This window comes from Spinacia oleracea, chromosome 2 (assembly GCF_020520425.1).
Source record: "Spinacia oleracea cultivar Varoflay chromosome 2, BTI_SOV_V1, whole genome shotgun sequence".
Taxonomy (NCBI): domain Eukaryota; kingdom Viridiplantae; phylum Streptophyta; class Magnoliopsida; order Caryophyllales; family Amaranthaceae; genus Spinacia; species Spinacia oleracea.
The window spans coordinates 75,804,871-75,829,179 of NC_079488.1; the positions used below are offsets into that span (position 1 = coordinate 75,804,871).

At 37.3% G+C, this 24,309-nt stretch overlaps 2 protein-coding genes across 2 annotated transcripts; one reads left to right on the top strand and one right to left on the bottom strand.

The window, feature by feature from the left end:
- The first annotated feature begins 15,089 nt into the window (after window positions 1-15,089).
- LOC130467541 (uncharacterized mitochondrial protein AtMg00810-like) lies at window positions 15,090-15,827 on the top strand. The gene has a single exon (XM_056836080.1). The coding sequence runs from the start codon at window positions 15,090-15,092 to the stop codon at window positions 15,825-15,827; it is 738 nt and encodes a 245-aa protein (XP_056692058.1).
- Window positions 15,828-16,434: 607 nt separating this feature from the next.
- Window positions 16,435-24,115, bottom strand: LOC110777586 (aldehyde dehydrogenase family 2 member C4). Its single transcript, XM_021982188.2, has 9 exons — window positions 23,910-24,115; window positions 21,308-21,450; window positions 20,019-20,402; window positions 18,356-18,445; window positions 18,091-18,264; window positions 17,854-17,991; window positions 17,343-17,480; window positions 17,102-17,163; window positions 16,435-16,955 (listed from the first exon to the last, which is right to left on the bottom strand). Exons 1-9 carry the CDS (start codon window positions 24,007-24,009, stop codon window positions 16,682-16,684), a joined length of 1,503 nt encoding a protein of 500 aa, XP_021837880.1. The 5' UTR covers window positions 24,010-24,115; the 3' UTR covers window positions 16,435-16,681.
- Window positions 24,116-24,309: the final 194 nt, after the last annotated feature.

Genomic DNA, 24,309 nt, shown 5'->3' on the forward strand with positions numbered 1-24,309 from the left:
GAATATCTATTGAAGCGAACAACAAGAAGCCCGCCTTTTTTGAATACTACCTATTGAGGCGGGCAAACTAAAGCCCCCTTCAACAGGATCTGTAGAAGCGAACCTAACAAAAGCCCGCCCCAACCACATGCTTAAACTTTTGACCCGCGTTGACTAAGGGGTTATTGAGGCTCACTTATATATGCCCCCCTCAACAAGGGGGCTACAACAGGGGTTTTTTCCACTAGTGTGTTACCCCGCGTAGATCGCAAAGATATAGATCTCAACCGGAAAGGTACTTAGGTATTTTGACGAACGAGAGCTATGACGTTCTATTACTTGAAAGTGATGAACCTGCGACTTACAAACAAGCTATGACGAGCCCTAGCTCCAAGCAGTGGCAAGAAGCCATGCAATCTGAATTAGACTCCATGTCTGAAAACCAAGTATGGGATTTGGTCGATCTGCCAGATGGCTACCAAGCCATTGGAAGCAAATGGGTTTTCAAACTGAAAAAGGACAAGGATGGGAAACTTGAAGTTTTCAAAGCTAGATTGGTTGCAAAAGGTTACAGAAAAGTCCACGGTGTGGATTACGATGAAACCTTTTCACCAGTTGCAATGCTAAAGTCTATTCGGATAATGTTAGCAATCGCTGCATATTACGATTACGAAATATGGCAGATGGATGTCAAAACTGCTTTCTTAAACGACGTTTTAACAGAAACTGTGTTTATGACACAGCCTGAAGGTTTTGAGGATCCAAAGAATGCTAAAAAGGTATGCAAGCTAAAGAAGTCAATCTACGGATTGAAGCAGGCATCCAGGAGCTGGAATATACGTTTTGATGAAGCAGTCAGTGACTTTGGTTTCATCAAGAACGCAGACGAATCTTGTGTATACAAGAAGGTCAGTGGGAGCAAAAATTGCTTTCCTAGTATTATATGTCGACGACATATTACTTATCGGAAATGACATTCCTATGTTGAACTCTGTCAAGATTTGGCTTGGGAAATGTTTTTCGATGAAAGATCTAGGAGAAGCACAGTACATATTGGGCATCAAGATTTACAGAGATAGATCTAAAAAGATGATTGGACTTAGTCAAAGCACTTATATCAATAAGGTGCTTGATAGGTTCAAGATGGCAGACTCCAAGCGAGGCTACCTACCCATGTCTCATGGAATGACTCTAAGCAAGACTCAGTGCCCAAAAACACTTGATGAGCGTAGACGAATGAATGGGATTCCATATGCATAATTGATTGGTTCAATAATGTATGCTATGATATGTACACGCCCGGATGTTGCGTACGCACTCAGTGCTACGAGCAGATACCAGTCAGACCCAGGAGAGGCGCATTGGACTGCTGCCAAGAACATTCTGAAGTACCTGAAAAGGCACAAAGATGACTTCCTGGTCTATGGTGGAGATGATGAATTAATTGTTAAAGGCTATACGGACGCAAGTTTCCAAACCGACAAAGATGATTTCAGATCACAGTCTGGGTTTGTCTTCTGCCTCAACGGAGGAGCAGTAAGCTGGAAAAGTGCTAAGCAAAGCACCATTGCGGATTCTACAACTGAAGCGGAGTACATTGCTGCACATGAAGCAGCAAAGGAAGCTATATGGCTAAGGAAGTTCATAGGTGAGCTCGGTGTAGTCCCCTCCATTAAAGAACCAATAGCCCTGTATTGTGATAATAACGGAGCTATTGCACAGGGAAAGGAGCCTAGACACCACCAAAGAGTCAAGCATGTACTTCGTAGATTTCACCTTCTACGAGAGTTCGTTGAAAGAAAAGAAGTCGTGATAAGCAAAATTGGAACTGATGACAACATATCAGATCCATTAACTAAACCTCTGCCGCAGGCGAAGCACAACTCGCACACTGCAGCTATGGGAATCAAGCATATTGGAGAATGGCTTTGATGTCTCTGTTTAATGTTTTAAAGTTTTAGAGTTTAAATCTTCGTAAAACATTATTGGTTAATCATTCACAATAAATGAAAAGAATTCATTTTTCCATTTAATTTGTGGTTTATTAAATGATGAGTCCCTTCAATTTGACGATATATTCAAGATAGACTGTCAGGACCAGTCCTGTGACTAAGAAATGTCTATCAAGTGAACTTGAATGTCAAAGGTTGAAAATGGTCCCTAGTCGGAGTTTTCTATAAAATTGGACGCATAGAAAACATTAGACGATTAGAATGCAAGATGACTAGTAGTTCTGTTTCTTGAACTATGTGGACATGGCAATGTCATAATCATTTGCATAGATACTTACTTTGGGAAGACTAGTATCGGACAAGACCTATGAAACTTTACTGTAAGAGATGAAAATCTGTCATAAGTAAATTTCATTAAAATTATTAGACACTAAATCCTCAATACCTGAGTGATTTGAGATTACTTGTTTGAGAACTGGTTGCTTTGACGTTGACCAACCGTCGCACCGTAAAAGGAGGCTATAAAGGCAACGCTCAGGTAATCACCTATCAAACGAAGTCTAATCTCAAGATCGCAAGATTGGGATTGTCCTCCCATAAATCGGGATGAGATGCTTAAAAGTTGTACAAGGCCACTCGGAGAGCTAGAAACTGTGAAATGCATGGCCGTGCTCGGATGAATCATAGGCTATGATTATCTGTTTATTTGATCAGTTGAACTCTGAAACCGAGGAACACCTCTGGACATAATAAGGATGACAACTCTTACCTTATGTTCAAGAGCAAGCATCGAGCGACAAAGGAATTAGGATATGCACACTTGTCCCTAAGGACAAGTGGGAGACTGAAGGAAATAATGCCCTTGGTCCAAGTATGCATTCAATGTTAAGTCTAATAAATGCGGTTCAGTATTAATTAACAAGTTAATAATTCAGTGAGATCAAGTGATCTGAATGCCTAGCTAGAGGCCGCTTCAGTTCAAGTGGAATTAATGATATTAATCCACAGCTTACTCTTGACTGAACCCGTAGGGTCACATAAATAGTACGTAAACGGATCAAGTATTTAATGGCATTAAATACTCCATCTATGGATATTCGGAATCGACGGATCTTGGTTTCAGTGGGAGCTGAGATCGTCACAGGCAAGAAATGAATACTCCGGAAACGATGATATTACCGGAAACGGAAATATGGATCGTATCGGAAATATAAATATTATCCAAGTCGTTGATGTTGCCGGAAACGGAAACATGGTACGTATCGGGAAATATTATCGGAAATGGAAATATTGCCAGAATCGGAAATATTGCCGGAAACGGAAATATTGTCAGAATCGGAAATATTATCGGAATCGGAAAATAATTCCGGAAACGGAAATATTAAATATTTGTTCAAAACGGAAATTGATTCCGGAATCGGAAATATTAAATATTGTTCGTATCGGAAATGAATTCCGGAATCGGGAATTTAATCGGAAGCGTATCGTACGAATTAGCATCGGACGAGGCCCGCTAGACGAAGGCCCAGCACGAAGCCAGGCCGTCGCCCAGCGAGCCAACGCGCACCATCGCACGCCAAGCCTCGACCAGGCCCAGCGCAAGGCCAGGCCCAGCCAAGGCCTTGGGCGCGCGCGCGAGAGCATCGCAGTGGGCCGAGCGTTGTGCGCCTAGCGTGGGCCGCAAGGCTTGCGCGGGTGTACGGTGCTCGTGCAATGCTTGTGCGGGAATCCTGAAGCAATCGGGATTCGAAGTGTGATTAAATCCTAAAACTATTAGATAATGATTATTTAATTAGAGTCCTAGTAGGGTTATAATTAAATAAATTAGTATCCTAATAGGATTCCAAAACCCTTTCCATAACTCTATAAATAGGTGCCTAGGGTCACATATTTTCATAGATTATTCAAGTATTCAAAGTGAGTTTTTGAGAGAAAATTCAGACACATTCCTTGACTAAAAGTGCCGAAAATCTTTAGTACCTTAAGGGCGATTCTAGTTGGTCAATCTTAAGGCGGATCCGGACGTGCTGTGGACTATCTACGGAGGGACGACACTTGGAGTCCTAAAGACTTGTTCTTGTTCGGTTCGGGCGCAGCTAGGGAAGGCACGCAACAAAGAGTATGCATCTAAATTATGCTATATGATTATGTGTAAATAATATGTATTCCTGGCTTAATGGTTGTTTCCGCATGATTTATGAATTGTCATATGTATCATAACCTAACAAAAAGCTCCTAGGTCAGAGCAAATACCTTTTCCGAGGACTGAGAAACCTTCGCCTTCTTCGGATGCGCAGAAGACTTCAGAAGAGTACTACCCTTCCTTTTCCTTTGATCCTAAGAAAAGGAGACCAAGGATCAATAAATTTAGAGGAAGAAAAAAGAGGAAATAAAGAAAAAAGGGGAAATACCCGGTTCCTAGATAAAGAGATATCTATCCGAGCCGGGGATGAAACCGAAGGAACGGCGCGCGGCACAGCGTCAGTCCCAGGACCCTAAAAAGATGGTCCAGGACCAAGACGTTAGCCGACGGCCAACCAAAGAAGAAGTAAAGACAAATAAAAAACCGAGCCGATAGAAACACTCACCGGATCCGAAGTTGTCCTTAAAACAGGAAGCACGACCTTCACTAGAACAGCTTCGGGAGAGGAGGCAGAATCCCACGGATCAGCTCGAACTTCGGATATCCGAGCAACACCCGAAGGAGACAACACGTAATCCTTCAGGCGAGGATTACGAGGATTCTCTTTCCTGAACTTGTAATCAGGAGCCGAGTCGTGAATAGTTCGCAGATCCAAAGAAATGCCCAAAATCTCAGGATCAAGACAGCTAAAGCCGTACTCTGCAAAAAACAAATAACAAAACGAATCAATAAAACGAAGGAAAAAGAGGAGGACAAACTCACTGAAACACGGTCCCAGCCGAAAGACACCTACCCCTGTCAAAAATCCTGCTGAGACCGGCGACAGCAAGAATGTCCTCCCGCAAGATGTAGTTAAGGTTCGGGAGCCAGCTAGACGGCAGTTTATAGTTATCCTCCCGAGCCAAAAAACACTGGAGGAGATCCACGTAGTGCTGATGGTTCCGATCCGGAGCAGCCACCCCCACCATATCAGGATCATGCCTCACGAACCACTTTGGAGGGCGATAGAAATTGGGGTGCTTCGGATCCGTCGGCACGCGAACAAGCAACCACTCCGTCTTCCATTTATGGTCAGAGCTGAGGTAAGGGTATGCCGTAATGTAGTTCGGCTCCCCTCTCCTTCGGGACTTTTTGTTGATGATGGTCCACCAACCATACCCATCACCCTTGGAAGCATGATTGAAAGGCAGATCGTGGAGATCTAAAAACACGGAGACAGAACAGGGAAAGTTAACGAAGTCGCACACCCATCTAAATCCGATGATGTGCCTCATAGACTTGGGTGTAAGTTGGGCCAAACTGATGTTGTACGCCACCAGGAGCTCGGAAATGAACGGATCCAAAGGAAAGCGAAGGCCATTCTCCAAGTGATGAGTGTACACAGAGATGAATCCCTTCGGCGGATGAGTCACCCGAGGACGCTCCTGATCAGGAAGTTCACACCAGTGCCCCAAGGCATGCTGGATTCCGTATAGCTCCTCGGCCTTCCGATGATAGTTCCCCAGCTTCGCCTCCACTAACCAGTCTCCACTGACTGATTTCTCCAACGGACCATCAATCTTGGTGGTCTCATGCAAAATCGGAGCATACTTACCCTTCGGATCAGCTTCAGTCCAATGAACTGGAAACTCAGGGTAAGGACGGCGGACACCAGAAGAACCAGCCTTCTTACCAGAAGCAGCGCGTTCAAACACACCAGACCCTCCAACAGCGCCATCTTTGGAGGCGTCCCAACCAGTCGAGCGTTTCTCCACCGGCTTCTCCGAAGGCCAGCCCCTCGAAGTTTTCTGTACCCTTCCCGAAGGCACATCCTCCCTCTCACTAGAAGAGACAACGACGAACTTACTCTTGCCCTTATTCTTCGCCATGGTTGCAAATTCTCGGTCTAGGGTTTAGATTGAGGAGTAGAGGAAAGAACGAAAAAGTAAGGAAAATTCAGAAACAAGTTACCTTTTTCCGAAGCGGAATTCGCCGACAAAGCGAATGACACAAGTTCCCGAAGTTAAAAGCTGAATGAATTCCGTAGATCTGAAGAAACTCGAAAACTGCGATCGCCGGAAAAAGAGAGGAAGTTTGTGTAAAAGAGAGAGAAAGTAAAGGTTTGAAGGAAGCTTTGCGCCCAGTATTTATAGGGAAAAAGGGCGCACCAACTTCTTTTTCAACCCACGATCTCCACGACACAATACAAGTCCCAACACTTGTCATCAATGCAAATCATCCCTTTTCAAAAAAGAGAGGGAACTTTTGGACTTCTGACAGCTGGAAACCCACCCATTTAATTCTAAATGGACCGGGTCTGGGGGGCATGTTGTTTGGGCTCCCAATTGATATTCAATTGGGCCACTAAGTCCAAAGCCCAATGGCTCTAAACAACAGCATCAAACCTACCACAAAAGCTATTCAGCCATCCATTAAGGCCCAAGGCCCAATAGCAATAAATGACCTATGGGCATTTATTATGCAAACACTATAAATAGGCCGCCAAGGCTCACACCTCAAGGTACGTCCAATTTATCGCCTTAAGACTACTCTTCTAGAGAACTTCTCTCTAGAATCCGAGCATCGTTCTTACTTAGGCATCGGAGGGGCTTTCCTCGGAAACACCCCCGAGGCTAGTGACTTTACTCTTGTGCAGGTGAATTCGGATTCGACTCATTCAAACAAGCAAGATCTTTAACACATACGAAAGGGCCTTCATTCGAAGCCCATTGTTTCCACCTTTACAACACCGGAACATAAGTTAAATACTTTAGATTCCAATTTAAAACATGACACATAATCATGTCATGTCATCATTATAATACGGATTAAAGGTCGTATGTTGAGACCTTTATCATTTTCGTAAAGGTGATAGTCAAAGTTATATACAAATAATATAATGTGAAAAACTATTAGTCACTTATCGATGCTAGCTAACAAAGTTACCTCGACATTAGAGAATATAGTTGGAGCAATGTAATATCCCTTATCACCACAGCGCTCGCCCCCCGCTACTAAGTCAGCACCTTCTTCTTTACCTCTCTTGATAATTCAGTAGGAACACTTATCAAGAAGGGGGCAAATTATTTCTTGGGAAATTGGGTAAGTTTCTTGCGAAATTTAAACAATAAAGAAACTGTGATCAATAAGCGAAAAAAGATATGAAACTGAGGAACCTTCTTGATCCTAATCAAGAAGAACCTCACAACTCTTTTGTATTAATGTAATACCTCTATTATAAATACACTCTTTAACTCGAGTTCCTCTCGAACACGAGTTCCCCACAGCAATCCCCGTCGATTATCGTGCTCCTCTTTCTCACTCTGACTTAACTCTAAGTCACTATTTCTCTCTCTGACTTAACCCTAAGTCACTCTTTCTCTCTCTGACTTAACTCTAAGTCACTCAAGGATCACTCAACCCTTAAACCCAAAATACAATTTGGTAGATTACTCTAGTTTGTAATAAATCTTATAGCAATAAGGAACTCAAGGAACACTATTTTTGTAAACTGATTATCTTTAAACGTCTAACCTCTTTAAGATATATTTTGCAAAGATCAGTTGTGTATTTTATAAAGCAAAAACTCTTCTCCTTTTATAGAGGAGTTTTACCTAAGGTTGGATACCCATGTTTCCCTCAACTACCCATAATTGTTACTGCCTAGTAACATGGGCATAGTTGGAGAGAAACAGGGGAGACCAAATCTAAACACTACTTGCACGTTTAAACAGAAATACAGGGGAGAGTTTTAAGAATCATGGAAAATCTTTTGCTTGAGAAACAAGGAGAATGAAAACAGAATTCTATGTTTTTATTTATCAATTAAATTCATTTTATTTATTAACAAAGATTTTCTAATTTAAAACTCTTTCATATTTACAGTTAATATATTTCAATTAAAATGTACCAAAATACTTATGTTCCTTTCGTTCCAAATTACGTATAAACATTATTAAATATTTACATAAATCCTAAACATAATCTCATATGTTATAGTCTTCATGTTGCACCTTTAGGAAGCTTCACTCGAAGTCTTCACATTTTGTTCCTTCTCTTGAACATCAAGGATCCACATAATATATGAGGATCTCGCCTTAGGAACTCGCCTAAGGATCTCGCTTTTGTAAACTTGCTAAATGATTAATTCTTCAACGTAGTGTCTTACATGGATCAAATACTTGCATATATTCCACGTTGCTTAGTTTATCCAACTCAGGATCTCCTTAACTTAGCATTATCCCTTTAAGGATCTCGGAACCTATTTTGCAACATAACTTAACCAATAGTCAGGAGTGTGCTTTGTCATCATCAAAACATTAGGGTCTACAATATTCCCCTTTTTTGTGACGACAACAAAAGCAAACTTTCACTAAATATAATTTTAATCAATTGGCATAAATATAAAACAAAAAAGAAGTAAAGTATTTTTATAAAGTAATTTAAACTTTCGAAATGAAATTAAGGAAAATCAAAATTAATTTTAATAAACAAAATAAAGTTAAAAACCAAAAAACAAAATTTAAAAAATTAGCTTACATCGAGAAGAGAGTAGTGAGACGGACTCAAGTGATCAATTTAAGTTATGTTTGCATTCATTTCCCCCTATTGGCATTAACAAAAAGTAGAAAAATACAAGACTAATATATATCGATTATAACGCCCTCCGATCAACAGTTGGCAAACTAAATTAGCGTCAAAGGTAAGTTTCAACGTACTAAATTTGTACGCACTAAATAAAAAAAACATGTTTGTAGAAGTTACTTTTTAACTTACTTATTTGTTCGAAAATAAGTCTAACATAAATCGAATACAAACGGTCTAGTAAAATAAGAGACGGTCACGGTTCAGATAAGAGAGAATTAAAACAATGATACCTGAAAAGGAATCTACAAAATCAGCATTGATGAAGAGCTTGGTAAACTTGACATGCGGGATTTTAACGTACGAATTTGAACTTTCATTTGATACTTCATCACCCATTTTCACTCTCTATGTTTTGATCTTAGCCTAGCTAGCTAGCTTGATTCATTTAATCTATTTGATCTTATATGCATGCTAAACAAGTGTTTGTGACTTAGGTACCAGAAATTTATTATACATGCCGCCAATCGATGTCGGTAATCTTCGGTGTTCGGCTACTAGATCAACTCGTACTACTATTCTGTTTTTTCTTTTTTTCTTGACATAGGCTTAATCTATCTATTACTTTATACTAAAACATACACTAGGAATGACACATGTCACTTTCTGGTGTAATTTTTTCCCGTCAAAAATCTATTTCCTAAAATATACTACTTTGTTTATTTGTTTTAGAAATGGTTTAGGTATGGAAAAATATTGGATTACAAAATATATGCCAATAATAGATACCTTTAGAAATATTTTAGTCAAATCGGTATGCCAATAATGTAAAACATATTACTCAATATTTTAATTAAATTAGCATATTAAGCGTACAAAACACGAAATAGAACAAAATTTTCATATTAGATGATTAATTGAGTATGCTCAAGATTTATTAGTTATGTATTAGCTTTAGGTGGGTAAATATTTTACTAAAAATACGGGCAAATAATCATTTTAGAATATCCGTGCGTGCACGGGATATAATCTAGTTTTACATAAAATAACGAAGTTCACAAATTACAATAACTTACATAACAAACTAAAAATAAACTACTTAACTTTACAAGGATGGCTAAATCTTCTCCGATGGCCCCACGGTTGTTGACTTGACTTTGTTTACATTGCCAAACTACTATTCTTTTTAGAGCACGCTTTTTATTTGTGATTTATATGATTTTCCCTTATTTAAAATTTAGTCTAGTTTGACTTTATTTAAGCCTGTGAAGTTAAAAAGTTACAAAAATGATAAAGGTTATAACATGCGACCTTTAAACTGTGTCACAATGATGACATGACAAGCTTACGTGTAAAATATTTAAATTGTAAACTAAAATATTTAAATTATATAACATATTATACATGTTTCAAAACAAGGTAGGAAAATCTTAATATTCTAATTTGTTTCCTTCTTTATCCCTTATTTACATATTTTCATATTAAAAATATTGCATTGATAGTAAAAATATTTTGATGAAGCGTAACCTACGTACGTGGCGCCTCTATGTACCAATAAACCCCGACACGTAAAATTGCGACAACTAACTAAAAGTTGCCTCAACTTGCGACCTTTATCATCACTGCAAAAGATAATTAGTCAGCCCTAAACTAGTCTTTTTTGTACATAACTTAATTAGGTCAATATGATGAATACTTACATGGATTGAATTATTTATCACTTGAATGTGACCTTGACCAAACTGAACCAAACTCAATTCAATCAATTCATTTTCCACAGCATGTTCATTACAAAGCGACCAATTTTGAGACAGTTACTATAAACATTTCAAACTTGAGAAGGGGAAGGAAAGGAAGAGAAGAGAACAGAAAGGAAAGGAAATAAAATATATTTTCTCATGTTTGGTATAATGAAAGAAAATTATAGAAATCTCATGTTTGGTACAACATTTAGTAAAGGAATGGAAGGAAAGGGAAGGAACGGAAAGGGAAAACGTGTGTTTAAGATTTTAATTTTCTCTTTCCTTCCAAATTCCTCCAATTTTGGGAGGAAAGAAAAGTTAAACTTTTATAAATGGAGCTTTTCTTCTAATTCCCTTCATTTCCTTCCACTTCCCATATAACTTTTTATACCAAATAAAGAAAACGTTACTTTTCTATTCCTTTCTTTTCTTTTCCTTTCAATTCCTCCCAACCAAATAAAGTCTAAAATAACTCTTCGCTAGAAATTGTATAAAGAGTTACCAAAATTCTGTCTCAAATGAATTTGCCAACATTTCGTTTCAAAAATCATTGAGAAGACATTAATAGCGACGTCTTATTCCCATCTCAATTCCGTCTCTATTTAATATAACATTTAAGACGAATTTGGATAAATTAGATACGGAATTCTCTATCTCTATAAAGTGATTATTTAATTTGTAGTGGTTCGTGTATGATGAGTGATAATTGTCTTTGTTTAGATAGAGATCAATGACATTTGACAAACTATTTTGTACTTATTCATAATATATATATATAAGTATATACGTAGTAACTCCAAGCATGCATAATCTTGAATTCTTGATGATGCATCACATAAAGAATTATTGAGAATATCATGCTATTTATAGTAAATTCTACACCTAGGATAGTCACATGCATATGTTTTCTGGTTTGTTCTTTTACTCTTCCTAGGTAGTCTGTTTTGTAGTGATCCTAGGTGGATCTTGCCAGCTTTGTTTTGGCCTCTTGTACACATGTAATTTAGGGTTGTGCATAGACCTTTGTATATAAGGTGAAGGCAGGCCTTTTGTGCCGTTTTGAGACCTCACAAAATATAGAAATACAAAACACAAAACACCAGAATTTCTAGTGAAGAAACCACTGCATTTTAGCAGCAAAACTCTTTGAATCTTTCTTCATGGTATCAGAGCAGGTTTAAACGTTCTTAAATCTTAAAGATTTTGAGAGTTTGCTGTTCTGAAATAACAAACCAGCAAGAAAAATCAAAGCTTTCGAAACAGAAACAAAAATGGGTGAAACAAATTCCTCCTCAACAAACAATCTGAATCCCTACAAAGATCCTCTCTTTATTGCAGTAAATGAGAGTGCTGCAACACCACTTGGAAGTATCTTGTTTGATGGAAAGAATTTCCTGAATTGGAGCAGAAGCATCAGGATTGCTCTTGGTGCCAAGAACAAACTGGGATTCTTAGAAGGGAAGCATCCTAAACCTTCTGAAGGTCCTGATGAAATCCAGAAATGGACTAGATGTGATTATATGGTGAGGTCATGGTTGTTGGCCACCATGAAGCCTGAAATTGCAAGCAGCCTTGTGACTATGCAATCAACTAAGAGGTTGTGGGAAGAAATTGTTGAAAGGCATGGGCAAACAAGTGCTCCTCTTCTCTTTCAACTGAAAAAAGACATGTGGGAACTGCAGCAAGGGTATCTCAGTGTAAGTGAATACTACTGCAAATTGAAGGATTTTTGGGATCAAATCTCAGAAATTGAAGACATACCAGAGTGTTCTTGTGGAGCTCTGGCAAAGTGCAGCTGCAGCATTGTCAAAAAAATGATTGAGAGGGAATCATCCACCAAGCTCATGAAGTTTCTCATGGGTCTGAACTCTGATTATGAGCAGATGAAGACAAATTTCCTTGGGATGGATCCACTGATGCCTGTGAACAAGGTGTACAATCTAGTCATGCAGGTTGAGAAACAAAAGCAGATCACAGGAGAAATCAGTATTGGGAGTCAAACAAGTGCTCTAGCAGCAAACAGGCAAGGAGAGAGTCTTGGTCCTCTGATGAACTTTAATAAGAGAGAATACAAAAAAATGAGACTTGAGAAGATTGAAAGAGATGCAAAGAAATGTCAGCATTGTGGAATGAAGGGACATTTAAGGGAAGAGTGTTTTAAGCTAGTTGGATATCCTGACTGGTTTAAGAACAATCCAAAGGGAAAAGGAAACACAAGACAAGCTGCAAATGCAACTAGGAGTGAAGAAGAATATTCTGGAGACAATCCCCTGGAGTTTGGAAATGCAGGAGGTAATGCAATGAAACATGATGACAAGTTCATTTCTTCTGTTGTACAGGAAGTGAAGAAAGCAATTGGTGAGAAGCAGAATGCAACAGCTAGCAGTCACAGCAACTTTGCAGGTAAAGAAATTCTTTCTAATGCAGTGAATCATTATGATGACTCTTACTGTAATACATGGCTCATAGATTCAGGAGCTAGTGATCACATGACAGGAAACAAAAGTGTTCTTACTAACATGAGAACATTAGACAAGCAGATAAGGGTAGGATTACCTGATGGAAATGTCAAAACAGTTAAAGAAATAGGAGATGTGAAATTGAATGATAATGTGACTCTTTTTGATGTGTTATATGTAAGTGATTTCAAACACAACTTGCTGTCAGTGAGCAAATTGGTTCACAAAGATGACCTGAAGCTTTTATTTGATAAACATGGGTGTTCTCTTCAGGGCCTTTCCACTGAAGATAATGTAGTGTTTGGAGAGAATGAAAGTGATCTGTACAAGCTGATCAACTTTGAAAGTAAGCTGACAAGAAGGAGAAAAGGAAGGGAGGAGGTTTGCTTGGTGAAGGAAGAAGGAAAAGAATCAAAGAGCTGTAATAAAGTAGAGAAACTAGATTTAATTCATGCTAGACTAGGGCATGTTTCTATTTCTAAGATGGAACATTTGGATTTTTGCAAATGTAAAGACTTAAAGAGCTATTTCTGTGACACTTGTTCTGTTGCTAAACATCACAAGTTACCTTTCTCTCCAAGTAAATCTATTGCTGGAAATGTTTTTGAATTGATTCATGTTGATTTATGGGGTCCTTACAGGACTAAGAGTATTACAGGTGCAAGTTATTTCCTAACTATAGTTGATGACTATAGTAGAGTGACTTGGACACATTTGTTGTCAAACAAGGAAGAGGTTAAGGGAATCCTGGTTGGTTTCCTTGCTCATATAGAAAATCATTTTAACACCACTGTTAAAACCCTGAGAAGTGACAATGGAACAGAAATTTTTCAGAATGAATGTGCACAAATCTTTGCTCAAAAGGGCATTACACACCAAAGAAGTGTGCCAGGTGTACCTCAACAGAATGCAAGAGTTGAGAGGAAGCACAGGTTCCTGCTTGAGACAGCAAGAGCCCTGAAGATCCATGCAGGACTGCCTGCATATTTATGGGGTGAGTGTATTTTGGCTGCAACTCACTTAATCAATTTATTGCCTAGTGCAGTGATTGGTTGGGAAACTCCATATAAGAGAATGATGAAGAAAGAACCTGACTATGATCATTTGAGGGTCATAGGAAGCCTGTGCTATGCAAGTCCCCACAAGAAGCCTACTGATAAATTTGCAGCAAGAGGAATAAGGTGTATCATGATTGGATACCCTTATTGTCATAAAGGGTATAAGCTTATGGATCTGGAAACTAGAAAAAATTTTGTGAGCAGAGATGTGGTGTTCAAAGAAAGGATATTTCCTTTTCTTCTTAAACAAGGAAACAATGATTTTGCAACTTGTTTGAGGAACAATTGTGTCAAGTATTGAAACTGAAAATGATATTGATTTCTCTAATATCTTCACTGAAGAGTTTGAGCAGGATATTGATCAAATAGAACCAGAATTGGAGGAGATGCAAGAAGAAATGATTCAAGAAGACACTATGGTGGTAGAACAAGGTCAGACTGACCTTGATGTCACCAATGTGGAAACAAACACTCAAGAAACTGTGAGAAGATCAGAGAGGGACAGAACAATACCAGCAAAGTTCAAAGATTTTGTCTTTGATATCCCAGGAAAAAGAGCTGCAACACATACAGCTAACTTGATCATAGCAAGGCTCATGGATTCAGAATACTATTCAGAGGAATACTTAGCATCTCTGAATAATGTTTTGAGATAAAGAGAGCCAATTCACTATGGAGAAGCATCTGAAGATCAAGGGTGGATGGAAGCAATGAAGGAAGAGCTGAATGCTCTTGATAAGAATGAAACATGGGAAATGACAGATTTACCAGAAGGAAAGAAGGCAATAGATTCTAAATGGGTATATAGAATCAAGTTTGACAGAGATGGGAACATAGAGAAACTCAAAGCTAGATTAGTGGCAAGAGGTGATAAACAGATCAAAGGTAAAGATTACAAACATACTTTCTCACCAGTAGCTAAGTTTACTACTGTGAGAACTCTGATAGCCTTGGCAACAGCCATGAATTGGAAGTTGGAACAACTTGATATCAACAATGCCTTCTTGCATGGGTTCCTGGATGAAGAAGTGTACATGAAACCACCAAAAGGTTACACTGGAGGAAAGGAGGGGCAAGTATGTAGGCTGAAAAGAAGCTTATATGGTCTGAAGCAAGCTTCTAGGCAATGGAATCTAGAACTGACCAAGTTCTTCATTGAGCATGGCTATACATAATCCAAAAGAGATTATTCAATGTTCTCTAAAATTGAAAATGGAAAGCAGACAATTGTGCTAGTTTATGTTGATGATCTTCTTGTCACTGGAGATGACACAAATGAGATGAAAAAGCTCAAAACAGAACTTGACAATGCCTTCACTGTGAAGGATCTTGGAGAGATGAGATATTTTCTTGGGATAGAAGTTTCAAGAAGTCCAAAAGGAACCATGTTAAATCAAAGAAAGTTCATTCTTGACATACTGAAATCAACAGGGACTGAGGACTGTAAACCTGCAAAGTTCCCCTTTCCCAAAGGGATCAAATTATCAGTTGATCAAGGTGAACTACTAGAAGATCCTGAAATATATAGAAGAATCATTGGAAGGTTGTTGTACTTGAATCTGACAAGACCTGATATTTCCTATAGTGTGCAGCAGTTGAGTCAGTTTATGTGTGAGCCAAGAAAACCACACTTGCAGGCTGCTATCCATGTGGTAAAGTACTTGGCTGGTACAATTGATTGGGGTTTATACTACCCTGCTGATTCTGAAGTAAAGCTAAGCTCATTCTGTGATTCAGATTGGGGAAACTGTGCCTTTAGTTCAAGATCTCTCACTGGATACTGTGTTTTCTTAGGAAAATCACTAGTGTCTTGGAAAACAAAGAAGCAAAAGACTGTGTCAAAGTCATCAACAGAAGCAGAATATAGATGTATGTCACAAACAACAAGTGAGATTGTTTGGTTTAGAAGACCTGGGGTTCACTGTACCTAAGCCTATTGATTTATTCTGTGACAACAAGTCAGCAATTCATCTTGCACATAACCCTGTTTTCCATGAAAGAACAAAACACTTGAATGTGGATTGTCATTATGTGAGAGATCACATCCTGGATGGGCTGCTAAACGTTCTTCATGTTCGATCCTTTCTCCAGTTAGCTGACTTAATGACTAAGTCTCTCAGTGAGCAACAGCATAATCATCTCTCTTTCAAGTTGGGCATCACTCCCTCAGCTCCAACTTGAGGGGGGTGTATTGAGAATATCATGCTATTTATAGTAAATTCTACACCTAGGATAGTCACATGCATATGTTTTCTGGTTTGTTCTTTTACTCTTCCTAGGTAGTCTGTTTTGTAGTGATCCTAGGTGGATCTTGCCAGCTTTGTTTTGGCCTCTTGTACACATGTAATTTAGGGTTGTGCATAGACCTTTGTATATAAGGTGAAGGCAGGCCTTTTGTGCCGTTTTGAGACCTCACAAAATATAGAAATACAAAACACAAAACACCAGAATTTCTGGTGAAGAAACCACTGCATTTTAGCAGCAAAACTCTTTGAATCTTTCTTCAAGAATTACTCACCATTGATTGTGCACATAACATCTAACAAGTACTTCTATACCATAAATCCGTCGCAAGAAATGAACTTACAAAATTAAAAAGCCAAAAAATAGACCTATATCATCACATTATTCTTTTTCAGGGGAAGAGTACTACCTAACACAAGATTATTACAAAGAATTGAAGCTAATATTTCTTAGTCATCCCTTAATTTATTTATTCCCCGTCGTATATAAAATCAAATCGGTCTGACTCCTCTGTCCCACTTTTTATTTTTTATTATTTTTCTTATAGCCAAGGAGAGTTGTAAAGTGGAGTTACAACAGATTTAACATTGGTATACTTGTACAAAGCTTCCATCCCTAAATCTCTGCCGAATCCGCTCATTTTGTAACCACCGTATGGACAATCAACATCAAATGCAAAATAACAGTTGATCCAAACAACTCCGGCTCTGAGTGATCTTGACACTGTATTCGCGATGTCTATGTTCTTGGTCACTATCCCTGCTGCTAGCCCGTATTTTGTGCTATTCGCTCTTTCTATCGCCTCTTCAATAGTCCTGCAATATTTATTCGCAATGGAATAGCCAATTTTCATTTATGGACTTACATTGGCAGTGCCAGTATGGGTTTAGTGGGCTCAACTGACCAAAACATAGAAGAAAATTAACTGTAGATATTCATCAAGTAGTACAAGAACTCTTACTTGAATTTCATCAATGACATCACAGGCCCGAAAATTTCCTCCTTAGCTATCACCATATCGTCCTAAAAGCATTCAAACACGAACCATCAGAACTACTCGTGATTCAGAAACTTTCTGTAGGCAGATAGAGATAATAATTTTCTGTAGGCAGATTCATAAACTTTCTGTAGGCAAAGATTTTCTGTAGACAGATAGAGAAACACAAACTAATATTCAGAATATGTGTATGGAAAATAATTACCTGAACTTCTGTAAATATTGTTGGCTGGATGAAGTAACCCTTATCTCCATGTCGACTACCGCCACATAACAAGTTAGCTCCCTCTCGCTTGCCTTGCTCTATGTATGAAAGAATTTTCTCAAATTGCTTCTTGTCAACCTACAAAAATGTAAGTTGCAAATGGTCACAAATTGACTACAAGAAGTAGATTAAAAACTTTGGAAATTTCGGCCAAAATGGCACCAACTATGGCCGAGGTGCATAGAATTTTAGCCAAAAGATCATCCCATAGCACAAACTATTACCTTGGGTGCATGTAGTGACATAATTTTCCAGCGAATCTCTGGTCACTGGTCTGATTTATGTCACTACATGCACCTGAGGTGATAGTTTTCGCATTAGCTTGTGTTGTTCTATGCATCTTGACTATATAGTTGGTGCATGTCATTGAGGCCTTAATGGATGAATACAGATTTTGACATTGTATTACTAGAAAAAGAAAAGATTATGAACATAATTAATGTAATTACACCTGTGGTCCTTGTTGACTATTATCATCAAAGGGGTCTCCGACAACCCAATTCTTAGCCTTCTCTGCTAATTTCAAGACAACTGCATCATGAATCCCTTCTTGAACGAAAACTCGAGAGCCAGATACACAAATCTCTCCCTGCAATCGCAACAGAAAACATTCGTCAAGGATGATATATTATAGTAGAGCTGATAATGAACAAAAAAAAAAGCTACAGATGAGATCGAAGTCATTTACCTTGTTATAAACAATGCCAAGGAGGGCAAGATTAGCAGCAACATCAACATCAGCATCGTCGAAAATAATAACAGGGGATTTCCCTCCAAGTTCAAGGGATACTTGCTTTAAGTTGCTCATTGCTGCTGCTTGCATTATTAGTCGTCCTACTTCTGTAGACCCTGTGAAACTAACCTGTATAAACGTACATTCAGTACAGCATTATGTTTCGAATTATTTGTTAGGTAAAGATTTTCAAAGGTGGTGAACTTAAGCTTAAACTTACTTTGTCAATGTCCATATGAGATGCTATTGCAGCACCAGCAGTCGGCCCAAATCCAGTTACCACATTAATCACTCCATCAGGAATACCAGCCTAATCATCCAAGATAATAATAATAAGTAATCAGTAGAAAATAGCTTAGTAGTCAAGCAACAAGTCGGATTTCTTTTGTTAGAATATGCCTTAAATCCGTTAAGTTCCCTTCGAACAACACCCAGTTCTAGCCTATTTTTTGGACTTTTTCTGCATCTATCTAGAGTGTACCATATAAACTCTTTAGGTCGTAACCTAGCTGTATTGTATTTTGTAACTTTTACTCCTCGAGATCAATATTACTTAATTAATGAACCATGTTAAAGGTATGTGTTCTTTATTTACGTCTCTTAATCATTTTTTTGCTTCCATTATAACATTTTTGTTCATAGGTTCTCCAATCTTTGACTTTGTCTCTAATATTCTTAAATAATACTCCTTATTCGCCAAACCAACACATGCCGTAAAAGATTATCCAAGATAGTTGAAATGGCAACAATATGATATCAGTTCTGCTGTTTACAGTTGGGAATGGACAGTGTCCACTGCTGCACAACTGTAATATAGGTAGTGGAGAGGCATCAATCTAAACTATAAAGGGGCAGCTTAGAGCATTATAAATTCACCAAACTTTCTCTTCTTCCTAATTAAGTCATCTTTCTCATTAGCAAGTAAATTTCTTTCTGTCGTTGTCTTCAGTCTACAAAAATGATGTTTCCTAGCAAAAACATGTATGGTTTAGTCCTCCTCTTAGCGCTGATTTTGCTGATGTTTCTTTGTGTTGAATCAAGTTTTAAAGTAGCAGGAATAAACAAAATGTTTCAGAAAGGGAAAGTCAATGCCTTTGGAAGGGGGGAATTCAAGAAGGGTTAAAATCAAATACCATCAATTCAAATATCAGCTGAAAAAGAGTGTCAGCCAGGGGAAGGACAGAGGATTTTGTTTTGTTTCAAATAAATTGTTGTAATTCTTTGTCTAATAACTACGTGTATGTCAACACATGCACAAGTCACGATTATTGCTACCGGTAACAAAATCTCGGCAACTTTTGTGTAAGACCGCCTTACCGGAAAGACCACTTTGGTTGCTTAACTAATTGATTCCATTTCTTAACTAATTGGTTACATTGCTTAATTAATTGATTCAATTGCTTAACTAATTGATTTCAGTGCTTAACTAATTAGTTCAAGTGCTTAACTAATTGGTTTCATTGTTTAACTTATATGATATCAATGTGGTCTTTCGTGTAAGACCGCCTTATAGAAAAGTTTGTACAAAATCTAGTCATCGCCCAAGTTGTTGCTTCGTTTACAAGAGTGGGTTTAATTGGATGCTTTTGGGGTTGGCCTAAATCTATCAATTAGCTAGTGTTTCAAGTTACATATATAAACTTGGACTCTGAATTTTGACTCAGACATTGTTATTTGTTATTTGTTATGTACTTATGTGTCCGGCCATTAGTCGGAGCCGGACACGGTTGTTATTTGTTATGTACTTATGTGTCCGGCAATTAGTCAGACACGGTTGTATTGTCACGTTGTTATTTGTTATGTACTTATGTGTCCAATTAATAGTCAGACACGGCTATATTGTGAAATATGAATGCAAAACATAACAAGTTATTAAAACGTACCAACTTGGAGAGATGAGCATAATACAAAGCAGAGAGGGGAGTTTGCTCAGCGGGCTTAACCACCATGGTGCAACCAGCAGCTAAAGAAGGACCAACCTTCATGAAATACATGGCTGTTGGAAAATTCCATGGTATAATGTGGCCTACAACCCCTATTGGCTCGCGCAGGGTGTACCCGTGCAACTCACGTGACATCTTCAATGTCTCTCCGTGGATTTTATCAGCTGCTCCGGCATAGTACCTTAAGTTACTTGCACCACTTGGAATGTCCATTGTTTTCCCCATGCTAAATAGCTTCCCTGCATCTAGGGTGTCCAATGCTGCTAATATCTCCGCGTGTTCCTCCACCAACTCCGCGTATTTTATCATCAACCTTCCCCTTGCCTGTTTATACAAATGTGCAACACATATTTGAAATCAAATCATGCGCGCGCATGCACACACAAAATAGCAATGGAAAGGGATCATTAAGCAAAATTCTACTATTTTAAGGAGAGTGTAAGGGTTTGTTTGTTTCAGCCTATTTTAAGTATTTCAGTGAAAATAGTTATATATAAGTTCCAATAAGTTGATTTCGGTCAATTCAGTTAACCACCAAACAGAGCCTAAGACTATTATCTTCTGAACACGGAATGATATGTAACACAAAATTTAAAGCCTTGATTAAAAACAAAATTGTACAATCATGTATGTTAGAATTTCGTCCATACGTGGAAATAAGGAGAACATGTGAGGGTCCGGTGGCCTAATAAAATTGGATTATTTGTATGGAAATTGAATAATAGATCCAATTGCAACTAACTATTGTAGGTATGTGTTTTTTTATTTTATTTTATTTTGACAAAGGCTAACTAAACAATATTGTAGTTATGTATTGCGTACTACTCCCGATCTATTTGATAAACGGTAATAAATAGTGGCAATATATGGGAATAATTTCAGTTCAGCTTGATAGCTCGATATATAAGTTCCACAAAAATAAGTTTTTCTCGTAAAAATTTAGAGACAAATAAGCTTTTTTCATTAAATTCAGATACGTTTGGTTAAGATTAGATAAATTCATAAAATACAATCGATTTCAGTTGAGGCAAACAAACTTCACTTATCTAATTATCTTGATCAATAAATTTGTCAAAAAATTAGGTAAAATACACTTCCATGTAAAATTATAGTTCTAGGGCCCATAGGGATTGGCTTATACTAGTAGTTGACATATGTACGTTCTCATGACAGGAATTGATATTTGAAAATGTGAAAGAGATAGATAGATAGGGTAGGTATGGACTTACATGACCAGACATACGAGGCCAGGGACCATGGTCAAATGCTTCACGGGCAGCCTTGACAGCTAAATCTACGTCTTCTTTGTCTCCCTCCGCCACCTTCGCCACCACTTCTCCATTTCTCGGATCTATTGTCTCGAACGTCTTTCCTGCATTTGTTTTATCATTCGTACCCCCATTTTTAATTACGAATTATTTCATTGCTAGAATCACCGCAATAAATAAGAAATTTAAACAGTCTTTTCATATTGATTTTTTTTTTTTTTGTAGATTTTGTCGATTGTCAGTGTCACTCAATTGCCACTCGATATTAGATCCTACACTCGTATAACGTGTACATGAAAATTATTAGGTACACGTGGTTACACTGTACATTCATGTGTATTTTTATGTTTATTGGTGGTCGCCATCACATTTTCTCTTCACATATGTAAAGAGAAAATATGAGAGGGTGTACGGTGCACCCGAGCGCATGAATATGTTCTATGGAACTTCAACACATAATAACCTTAATGTCGCTTTTGTTGTCCGATGAATATTAAGGGTTTGTTTGTTTCTATATAAATAAGTCAAAATAAATTCATTTCATATAAATTCGACAAACATTAATTTTTTTTCGACTATTTAACATACAAATAAGTTTTTTTCGATAAAAATAAGTCTAAATATTAATTTCAGACAAATTTAATTGAACCAAACTGAAGTTAAAGACTGAGCCGAGATAGATGTTAGTATTGTTATTTTTCAATAAGGGAAATTAATAAATATGCGGTTGAGTAGAATCCCTTTTCCTTTCAAGATCTAATAAATTGACTCCAAATTCTCTCACACGTACAATTTATGTACCAATCGTGTCAGTCAATTTTATTTCCATATCTAAAACTACAACAATATCAACTAATAAAAGTGAGTGAGTGACACATAAATAGTACACAAATGGTACACAAATTATAGTACACAAATTATAGTACACAACTTATAGACCAGAAAACTTAGAGTCATTTTTATTTTCATTGACTAAAATAATCAATCATAATTATGGGTATCTAACCACTCCAATCGAGCAGTTAGAGATAATTGAACTCTAGTAGTTTATCTGTTTATGCAAACTAATTAAAAGCCACTTTTAAAAACCACTTAAACCAAATGTGTAGGTCAACAAATACCACATGCATCTATATAAATAAATAAACAATTGATTAATCACATGCAAAGTGGTTACCTAACTTAAGGTATAGCGAATGATTGTAAAGTTCGACATAACACTAGTACGATTTGTCCAATATGTTTGTCCACTCTAGTCTATAATTCTATATATAGGCAAGTATTATGCTCAAACGAGCTATAGTTCTTGACATAGTGGTTTTAACCATTAGTTTAAGTTTTTGTTTGAGTTGGTCATGTGATATATAGTATTAGAGTCATCGTACCATAAAGTTTACGGGTTCAAATTTCATCTATCCTCGTTTTAAAATGGAATATTTAGCGTTATATATGAACAAACATGTGGTGCATCCACACTTCAAGCCAAATGAACTTTCATGTAACGGGACATAATAGAATATACAACTAATTTTTTAATTCAACCATCAGCTTCATATTTTTTAGTTGATTTGGTCATTTGACAAATAAAAATTATCTCACACCGTCTAGGAAAGTACTATGCTCAAACTCAATGGTGTTATAAACTATACTTTGAATTAGAAAAACGTAAATACAGAAACTAGATTAGGACGAGTTAATCTCTATTCTTAGGATAATATTAGCCCCACTATATTGTTGATGGGATTCAAAACTAATCTACCCCCATGATTTCCTAATCACGAATGGAATACGGCAAATTCAACCATTCTCATGAACATATTTTTTGGAAGAAACTGGCATTCTGAGATATATAAAAACGTGATTAACCGCAAAAAAATTTAACGTTAACTATATCATTAAATGGACCGTGCTAAGTACTAAATCTTGATTAACAATATATAACTATATTACCACTAACCAACTCAATACTAGCAAACCTAACCCAATGCTCCAAAATATCATTAATTTTTCTTCCATACGGAAGAATACTCCTACACACATAAATTGAAGACTACTATCTAACAAAATGGTCCACCTAGAAGCAATGCTAATGGTCACTTTTAATTTTCTTCCTAACATTCAATTATTCAATGATCCGACTAATACTAAATTTATTCTCGAGTATTCTTAGAGGTAGGTGTATCTGTAAGCTAGTATTTTTATTGCTCATCTTGTCGGACAAAATTGTTCAAATGACCGCAAAAAAATTACGAACATCTCAACGAACAATAAAGATTAAAGAGTTTGATTAAGAATCTAATCTCCATGATTAAAGAGGGATTAAGAACTCTTAAGTTAATTTGTGTATCAGACTCTTGCTTAACAATATAAAGCATATCAATTATCAAACTCTTGCTTAACAATATAAAGCATACTTAGTATAGCGTACTTTAATTTGAATTAAAAAGAAAAAGAAAAAACAGCGAAGTAACCTGGTTACTAAAATGAAAACTACGAACAGAGTTAACATAAAAGGCTAGACTAGTTGGCGCATATGCGTTCATGATCTAATTTACGGACTAACCTGAAACGGCGTCTACGAATTCACCATTGATGAAGAGCTTAGTGAACTCTATCTCTGGGATTTTGAAAGGAGGTAAGCTTCCATTAGATTTAGTTGCCATCTTTTTCTTTTCCTTTTTTATTTTCTCTTTTTTTATTTTTTTTTCTCTCTCTTAATTGCCTGGTTGTTACTCTGTTTTTCCTCTGTTTTTAATACAAGGGAGAACCCTTATAAAGTTATAAGGTCCTCTAAATTCTGGTTTTGAGTGTAATGTTACCATCACTACAACGTGTGACCTTTGTCCACCGTAAATAATGTTGCTATCTCTCTATTATTATTATTATCAAATGCTATTTTAATAATGATGTCGTAACAAAAGAAATTATTGATTTTAATTGTTATAGAAGTACTAAATTACTAA